The following is a 9084-nucleotide window of genomic DNA, read 5'->3' as shown; positions in this document are numbered from 1 at the left end:
AGAAAGAAAGAAAGAAAGAAAGAAAGAAAGAAAGAAAGAAAGAAAGAGAAATGTAGACCAGAGGAAGTGAACCAAATAGGTAAAGAAGAACTCAGTGGCCAAAGCATGGTCAGGCACTTTGGAAAACTGGTTAGGACTCACATACCCCAAGGAAAAAGGCATGCATACTCTGGCTCCTGGCCTAATTACTCAAAAAACCTAGCCTGCTGGACAGCCCAAGCTTATCTTGTATATATAACAGCAAAATGTAGACCTTCTCTGGGTGAATGTCACTCTGTCACCCATGTGCACATGTACAGCAGCTGTGCTCTGCAGGGGCCTCAGCTGACCTCAAGTCAAACAGTGGAAGAGTGTGGCAAAGATCTGCCCAAAAGGTAGAGGGCCAGGGCCTGCACCAAAAGACCCACTAAGGTCTCCAGTGTCTAAGCCTAGGCCATGTACTTGCCTCAGCTGTATGTGGGAAAAGAGAGCCCCATACCCCCTTAGCTTCTGAGGGGCAACACAGCCCATACCTCTCAGAGGAGAGTGTGACATAGCCTTTGTTGCCAAACAGAAAAAAGGCACATATAAGGTTCCTCAACTGCTCGGCCACTTCACAAAATATTCCTTTACTTCTTTTACAGGCCACTTTTTTGCTTATTTGCTTATAGCAATAGTTTTCTTTGTCAATCATTTTTCAAAGGAAAAGGTTGTTTTTATTAAATTTTTGTGGGGTTTTTTTGGGGGGGGGAATAAAGGTCAGACTAGCCTCTAACTCATGATGAAACCCAAGCTGTCCTCACACTCAGAGTGTAGATAAGGTGACTTTGAACATCTGATTTCCCTTACAAACACTGGCGTTACAGGTCTGCACTACCATATCTGGCTTCTGTTCTGTTTAACTCCTGTTTTTGGATGTTAGGCCTCTTAGACCATTCTCTAATTCTCACATCTTTTAACTCCACTTATTTATGTCTGTGAGGTCAGGGTATGCACTTGTGCCACAGGCAGATGGGGGAAGTCAAGAGGACAGCTTGCAGAAGTCAGCTCTCTTCTACGTGTGTCCCAGGGCTTGAACTCGGGCCAGCAGGCTTGGTGGCAAGCCCCTTTACCCACTGAGCCATCTCACCACATCACCTATTCTTATGCACCTATTTTCTAGCCTTTACTTCCTTTACTCCTTCTTTCCCTCTTTCTTTCTTTCTTTCTTTCTTTCTTTCTTTCTTTCTTTCTTTCTTTCTTTCTCTCCTTCCTTCTTCCTTCCTTTTTAATTTTTGTTAAGAGCTTCAATTTTTCTTTCAGCCTTTGCATTAGATTTCTTGACTCTAGGAAAACTTGTTTTCCTAAAGGTCTTTCTTGTTCTCTGGATGTGTTTTTGCTATCTTATTTATTGTATAAAAAACAGAACTTAGAAAACATAAATATGTAAGTTAGAAGCCATTTTTGACTAAAAGAGATATTTAGTTGATTATCCCATAAATTGTAGTAGCCATGAACCACAAAAAAATCAACTAAAATATAGAAAACCTTGAAGGGAAAAAACACACACATGCGGGTGGGCAGCTCAGGCCTGCCCTGGGACCGGCTGGGCGGCAGGGTCCCGGGAGCAGTGGCACTGGGACCCAGCACAGTGGCAGGTCGGGCCCCCAGCGCAGCGCGCCTGTCCTGGAGGAGCAGCGGGGGGAGGCAGCCTGTGGGGCGCTGCTGCGGGGGAGGGAGTCCTGTGGACTGTAGCGATGGGTCCGAGAGGCTTTTCCGGTGGAGGAGGTTTCCCATATGCACAAGAAAGTCCAAAGTTCCAGGAGACACGTGGAATCCAAGATAAAAGTTTTATTGTCCATGATGATAGTTGTATCTGGATGATATGCGCCCCCCACCCCCCGCAAATGCCAGGCGGAGCTCTCTTATATTGGGGAGTAGGAAAGAGGAGGAGCTAGGGAGGGGAAAACTCACCTATGTCCCCGGGCCTTTAGGTAATTCATTAATATGTAAATCTCGAGGCAGAGGCCTGTTAGTCACGCCCTCTACCTGTGTCTTCCGTGGCTGACTGTACAGGTGAAATGGAGATGAGACCGAGTGTTAGGTCCCTGGGTTCTGGGGGCGTGGCCAAACACCCCAGAATGTCCTTCTACAACCCGAAAAAATCTGTTGTATAGAACATCTGGCATTTGTGTTATAGCATGTCTTTCTCATTTTTAAAAGATTGCTTATAGCCGGGTGGTGGTGGTGCACTCCTTTAATCCCAGCACTTGGGAGGCAGAGGCAGGTGGATCTCTGAGTTCGAGGCCAGCCTGGTCTACAGAGTGAGTTCCAGGACAGCCAGAGCTATACAGAGAAACCTTGTCAAATAAAATAAAAGATTGCTTATGTATGTGTTACTTATGGGGTGTGTGTGTGTGTGTGTGTGTATGTATACACACATGGCTTGGGGCACCCATGGGGGCCAGAAGAGGGTATTAGATCACCTGGAGCTGAAGATATTGGCAGTTGTGAGCCACCCCATGTGGGTTCTGTAAACTAAACTCTGGACCTCTGACAAAAGTAACAACAATCTTGCCAGGCGGTGGTGGCGCACGCCTTTAATCCCAGCACTCGGGAGGCAGAGGCAGGCGGATTTCTGAGTTCAAGGCCAGCCTGGTCTACAGAGTGAGTTCCAGGACAGCCCGGGCTATACAGAGAAACCCTGTCTCGAAAAACCAAAAAAAAAAAAAAAAGTAACAACAATCTTAACCACTGAACCATCTCTCTGGTGATATTTGCATCTTGATCTGTAGTTTTGTTTTGTTTTTTTTTCTCTTAGTTGTTTTTGTTTGCTTTCACAGTAAATGTCTTGATTTCTGATGGTTCTTGGCTGACTGGGCTGTGTGTGTATGCCTGTGTGTCTCTGTGTGTGTGTACATATGCCACAATACTTTTGTGGAGGTCAGGGAGGTCAGAGGACATCTACTGGGCACCTGTTCTGCACTTCCACTGTGAGATCCATAGGTCAAACTCAGGTTGTCAGGCTCCTGCAGCAAGCACCTTTACCTGCTGAGCCATCTTGCCAGTCTTTGCTGTCACCTCACACTAAAAAGCTCAGGGAGAGCTGCGGTAGTGAGCGAGGCTCATGGACCATATCTGTGTAGCTCCATCCTTTGGCAATACCCTGATATCTGACCTGCTATATTTTACCATTTTTTGACTGATGAGACTCCTTTGACACCTTTAGGTTTTTTTCACTAGTTTTTCTTCTAGCCCTTGCTACCAGTTCTAGTGGCTATCTTTGAGTTCTTTCCTTTCTCCCAATGCTGGGGTTTGAAAAGGGGCCTTGAAACTGCTAAGCAAGCGCTCCACCATGAGCCGCATCCCAGTCCGTGTCTGAGATCTTAGGTACCATGATGTAGATAAGGGTCTCTGGGGCGCCCTCTGCCGCCGCCGCCGCCTCCTCCTCCGCGTGTCTTTTGGACTCTCCTACATACACTTACCGGCTTCCATGGCACTGAGTTGTTTAACAGACTCGCTTCAAAATAAACAAGAGTTGATCGGAGCAGAGTTGAGACCCCTGCCCTCCTCGGTCGGGATCGCTCTCGGAGCCTCAGTTTTCCTTAATCATACTTGATGAGAAATTGGATGAACCTTCGGGATGCCGAAACAGGGAAGATACTCTGGCAAGGAACAGAAGACCTGTCTGTCCCTGGTGTGGAACATGAAGGTACTTTGCAGCCCCTTGAGTGTGCAAACTATGCCCAATGCCAGACAGCACCCTGGCATCAAGGAGCTAAGTAAGCATGCATCTACTAGACAGGTGAGCCCTGCAGGTGAACTGAGAGAACACTTCTTGTTCCGTTTTTACATTTCCTTCTCTCACTCTCCAAATCCACCTCAGCACTGGACCATCCCCAGATCTGGATGTGATGGCATATTCCTGTAATCCCAGCACTTTGCAGGTTGAAACAGGAACGATCAGGAGTTCAAGGCCAGCCTCCGCTATATAGTCAATTTAAAGCCAATCTGGACCACATGAAACCTTGTCTCAAAAAAAGAGAGAAAAGGCAAGTTAGAAGATCTCAACCTTTTCCAGAAGAAAATTTTCATTTTTATCTTTCTGGAGGAAAACAGGAAAGGTAAATGATTTCAAGGAATCAGAACATAAAGAAGGCACTGACAGCCTACATAGAGAGAGGATGTTCACAGCCTGAGCAGTGAGGTGAGGCCTGTGGAGACACCAGATCTGGTGTTCCTTGACAACAAGTCACGTGTGTTGACCAATTAGACCCCTCTGCTTTCAGCTGGAACGTAATGCAGTTACCAAGGCATTTAATGAAAGCTAATTATCGAAACAAATTCTCTAAGGCAGCCAAAGGAACTCCCAGGATCCTGAAGTATTCTCGGTTCTCATTTAGAAAGGTACCAACCAATCTCAATATCTCTCTCTCTCTCTCTCTCTCTCAGCCCGTGTGCCCAAGAAAATCCTCAAGTGCAAGGCAGTGTCTCGAGAACTGAACTTTTCTTCAGCAGAGCAAATGGAAAAATTCCGCCTGGAACAAAAAGTTTACTTCAAAGGACAATGTCTGGAAGGTATTCTACGCCACGTGTGCCTGGACTCTGAGTGCAGGAGGGTGGGACAACAGGCAGGGCAGTGCTCTGAGAACACGGACCTTACGACTAATAGACTACATTCTACAACACTGGGGAACCCCAGTGGAAACAAAAACAAGGCTGGACAAGTGAAGCTTGGTGCCAGCACCTGTGCCCCAGCCTGATGTGCGGTCACAATGTGATCTTGGAAGAAGCAGTTATGACGAAGTGTAGTGTAGGGCTGTATTTACACATCATAAGCTCTTATTGGTAAGGACTCTGAATTGAGTTCTCAAAATATAAGAGAACATGTAGGCACCGGAGAGCGACCTACCTCTGTTTTACTGCAGAGCTTGCTATTCCCAAGAAAATGCTGCTTCTAATGTCTCCTCCTCCCTGATTCTTGTCTATTAGACCCCATAAAGGACAATCCTGTGTGCCCTGGGTGTGGTGGCGCACACCTTTAAACTCAGCACTCAGGAGGCAGAGGCAAGTGGATCTCTGTGAGTTTGAGGCCAGCCTGGTCTACAAGTAAGTTCCAGGATAGCCTTAGATACACAGAGAAGCCCTTGTCTTGAAAAACCAAAAAAGAAAAAAAAAAAGAAAGTAGCCTGTGGCACAAATCAGAAGATAGTCTGTGAATGTCCCTGTGTCCTTTCATGTGCCTCTGGTTTAGGAGGTATCTGATAGGTTTCTTTCATATTCTGGATAGGAAGAGCCCACTCTAAAGTAGAGGGACACAGCCTATGGCTCCCCCATGCCACAACACCACCTGCTCACTGGCTTTTCCTTCTTCCTTCAGAGTGGTTCTTCGAGTTTGGCTTTGTGATCCCTAACTCCACAAACACCTGGCAGTCCTTGATAGAAGCAGCGCCTGAGTCCCAGATGATGCCCGCCAGCGTCCTAACGTGAGTGAGGGCCCAGGAGATTTCAAGTGTATTTCAGAGTAAGCTTTCAGGCAGGTGAGACTCCAGGTCCTACTCAAACGCAGAGAACTAGAAAGAACGAAGAGTAAGAGAGTACCCAGCAGTGTGTCAAGGTTGCTGACTTTTGTACAGGTTCAAAAAATAAACGTCAAATCTAGAACTTTCTCCCTGAGTAGCTGCACATTGTCTGGACCCCCTTAAAGACACATCTGCCAAAGTGCTGCATCTTAGAGGACAATACTGGACATCATTCTTCAGAGACTGGCCTGTGATTTAATAGCTATGGTCCAAGAATAGTTTATTTATTTGTCAGAAACTGTCAAGGGTTGGCAGGATGTCCCAGCACAGACCTGCTGGCCTGAGTTCCATCCCTGGAACCCAGGCTAGGAGAGAATGGTTTCTGAAAGTTGTCCTTTGACCTCTACACATGCACCATGGCACACACTTCATGCTCCTGCACTAACACACGTCATACACAGATTCACAGTAATAATAGTAAAATTAAAATTTAAAAACATTGTCAGTAACTGCCACTTAACCTTTTTCTCTTGGGACAAGATAAAGTCTTTCAAATATTTCAGTAAACATGAGGTTGTATCTCAGTGATAGAGAGCTTACTTAACACAGGTGAATTCTATGACCTGCACTGCCAAAAGAAAGTCTCAGTATGCCGGGCGGTGGTGGTGCACGCCTTTAATCCCAGCACTTGGGAGGCAGAGGCAGGTGGATTTCTGAGTTCGAGGCCAGCCTGGTCTACAGAGTGAGTTCCAGGACAGCCAGGACTACACAGAGAAACCCTGTCTCGAAACAAAACAAAAAAAAGCAAAACCAAAAAAAAAAAAAAAGAAAGTCTCAGTATTAGGATTGCCTAAAAAGTTAAGACCTACATATAATTGTGTAACAGTAGTTCGTCTGGCAGGAGATATCCCTGAAAGCCACACCAGATGGACAGAAGAGCTACAGAGGGGCTGGAGAGATGGCTCTCAATTAAGAGTACTGGATGCTCTTCCAGAGGACCCAAGTTTGGTTCCCAGCATTCCCAAGGCAATTCTCAACTCTCTGTAGCTCCAGCTCCATGGGACTCGAACCCTCCTCTGGCCTCCACAGGCACCAGGCACCTGTGTGTTGCACAGATTTACATACAGGCAAAACATTCATATACATATGTTATTTTTTTATTTTTAATTTTTTGAGACAAGATCTCTATGTAGTCCTGGCTATCCTGGAACTCACTCTGTAGATCAGGCTGGCCTCAAACTCACAGAGATCTGCCTGCCTCTGCCTCCCAAGTGCTGGCATGTTCCACCACACCCAGCTTAAAATAATTATTTTTTAAAATAAAATATTTTTTAAATCCTCAAAAGGATTTGATATGGCAACAATATTCCATTTTATAAATGGGAGCAGTGCCATTTATAGCTCAGTGGGAGTGTTCTTGCCTGGCATGCACAAGATCCTAGGCTGATTTTCTGGCATAGCCAGAAAAGGAAAAAGAAAACAGAATGGGCCACCAAGATAACCATGTAGGGCGGTGGTGCCACACACCTTTAATCCCAGCACTTGGGAGGCAGAGGCAGGCGATCTCTGTGAGTTCGAGGCCAGCCTGGTCTACAGAGTGAGTTTCAGGACAGCCAGGGCTACACAAAGAAACCCTATCTCAAAAAACAAAACAAAACAAAACAAAAAAAGATAACCATCTAACCAGAAAAGTAAACCCTGTTCTCACTGGATAGGTGCCTCATTTAAGGTTCTTTGGTTACAAACAACAGAATCAAATCCTGGAGAATAGAACTGAGTTAGACCAAGGAGAGACCTGGGCAGCTTGGAAGAGACAAGGGCAAGAATCCATTAAGTCTTCAAGACAGGCCACACCTTAGCTGTCTGCTTTACTTAGTATTGTAGAAAAAGCTGCCTTCCTGAGGTCAGCTCAGGATCTGCAGCCATCCATTAGGATTCAAGCCAGAGGTATCCATGAGGTCTGTATGCAGAGCACTCTGCAGAGACATTAGTGTGCCGAGACGAAGGGCATGCTCTTATTTCTGACTTTTTCAATTGAGGAGAACAAGTCACATGAGTTTAACACTGTGAGACTCTAACCCATACAGATGGCACTTTAATTGTATTTGCCTTGCTGTGTTTCTGTTTTGAGACAGGGTCTAACTTTGCAGCCCTGGCTGGCCTGAAACTCACCAGGTTGACCTGGACTCACAGAGATCCACCTGCCTCTTCCTCTCTAGTGCTGGGACTAAAGGTATGCACCACTATGCCTGGCTTTGTTCTCCTTTTGAGATAGAACCTTACTATATAGCCCAGAGTAACCTTGAACTCAGATCCTCCTGCCTTGGCCTTGTGGATCCCAGGGTTATGGGTGTACAGCACCACAGCTGGCTCTCAACAAGGACTGTAATGGCCTGTGCTGAGGCTCTAGGTGTCCACTGCCCAGCCCAGAGCACCCAAATGGACACTATCTATGGACGGGGCACCTTGGCCTGTGGCACTCACTCTCTCTACCGTCTCGGTTCTCTCCCACAGGGGCAACGTCATCATAGAGACAAAGTTCTTTGACGACGATCTTCTTGTCAGCACATCCAAAGTGAGGCTTTTCTACGTTTGAGAGAACTTGTGTGCATTTCCAAGAATTTGGACCGGGGAGCAGGAGGAAGCTGTACTTGTTCCTCTGCACATCTGACTTTGATACTACAGCTGACTCCTTCAACACAGAACCCACCTGTGCACCCGGAAACCAGCTCTAACTAGGCAGCCAGTTGGCTTTTCTCCCCAGACCTCCATCTTCACTGACAAGACTAAACCCCACCAAGCCAAGGGCAGGGTGAGCCTCAACTCCTTCCTGGTGCAAACGTGGGAAGAAACCCATACCAGGAGCCACACTGCGCCTGTCACCTGCCCCGCCGCCTCCTTGGGCCCTACAGGCTTTCTTTGGCCTCCGGTTTTGAAAAAAATTGACCTTTCTGACCCATTTAGGTTTTTCCTACCACTTCTATTTCATACATTCTCATACCTTTAACTTGTAAAATAGACTCTGATATTATTATTACGTAATGTAATTAAAGCATTAAAATATTCCTACAGTCTTTAGCATGCCACGGCCTCCATCTCTCCTTTTTGTCTGCACTGTGAATCTGTCTTCATGAAGGAAGATATTTATCTCTCACGCCATAGGATAACAGCTATGCTTCCCTCCAGAAACAGACTGATAGCTTTCCTTCCCAGACGCCTCCACTGCTGCTTCTGGCCATCAGAAGAGAGTGATGGCAAGAAGGACCCTGGGGGAGCACAGTCCTTCTGCAGTGCTCCTTGGTCTGTCTGACACAGAAAACCACAAGGAGTGCTTTGAGAGGGGCTCACCTCTGAGTCACAGAGTCAGTTCACTGTCCTTCACAAAATAAAAATTTCAAGTTATCTGACGACCAAAACGTTAGACCTGGCCCTTTGGTATAGCCTGGCCTCCCAGATTTCCACCTTCCTTGCGAGTCAGTTGCATGTCCCTCCCTGACCATGTCTCTGGGTGAGGAGAAGATATATTCTGAGTATCCCAGCACCAATTTTCTGTGAAATTTTTCTTTGTCGTGTTATCTTGGGAAGTGTGTTTTGTTTTCTTCCT

At 46.3% G+C, this 9084-nt stretch overlaps 1 protein-coding gene across 3 annotated transcripts in view; it reads left to right on the top strand.

The window, feature by feature from the left end:
- Nucleotides 1-8563, top strand: part of Pde6d (phosphodiesterase 6D) — a 42458-nt gene extending 33895 nt beyond the window's left edge. Inside the window, exons 2-5 of one of the 3 annotated variants that reach the window (XM_028789527.1) lie at nucleotides 3582-3670; nucleotides 4411-4536; nucleotides 5339-5444; nucleotides 7995-8563. In XM_028789527.1, the coding sequence (XP_028645360.1) occupies nucleotides 3582-3670; nucleotides 4411-4536; nucleotides 5339-5444; nucleotides 7995-8076 (403 nt within the window). In that variant the 3' untranslated portion in view covers nucleotides 8077-8563. Of the gene's footprint in view, nucleotides 1-3581; nucleotides 3764-4410; nucleotides 4537-5338; nucleotides 5445-7994 lie in introns of all 3 variants that reach the window. The other 2 variants (XM_028789530.1, XM_028789528.1) reach the window with 2 other exon arrangements.
- The last annotated feature ends 521 nt before the right edge of the window (nucleotides 8564-9084 follow it).

This window comes from Grammomys surdaster, unplaced genomic scaffold (assembly GCF_004785775.1).
Source record: "Grammomys surdaster isolate TR1022 unplaced genomic scaffold, NIH_TR_1.0 125846, whole genome shotgun sequence".
Lineage (NCBI taxonomy): Eukaryota > Metazoa > Chordata > Mammalia > Rodentia > Muridae > Grammomys > Grammomys surdaster.
Note: the sequence above shows the minus strand (reverse complement) of the source record. Positions and strands in the feature narration are given on the sequence as shown.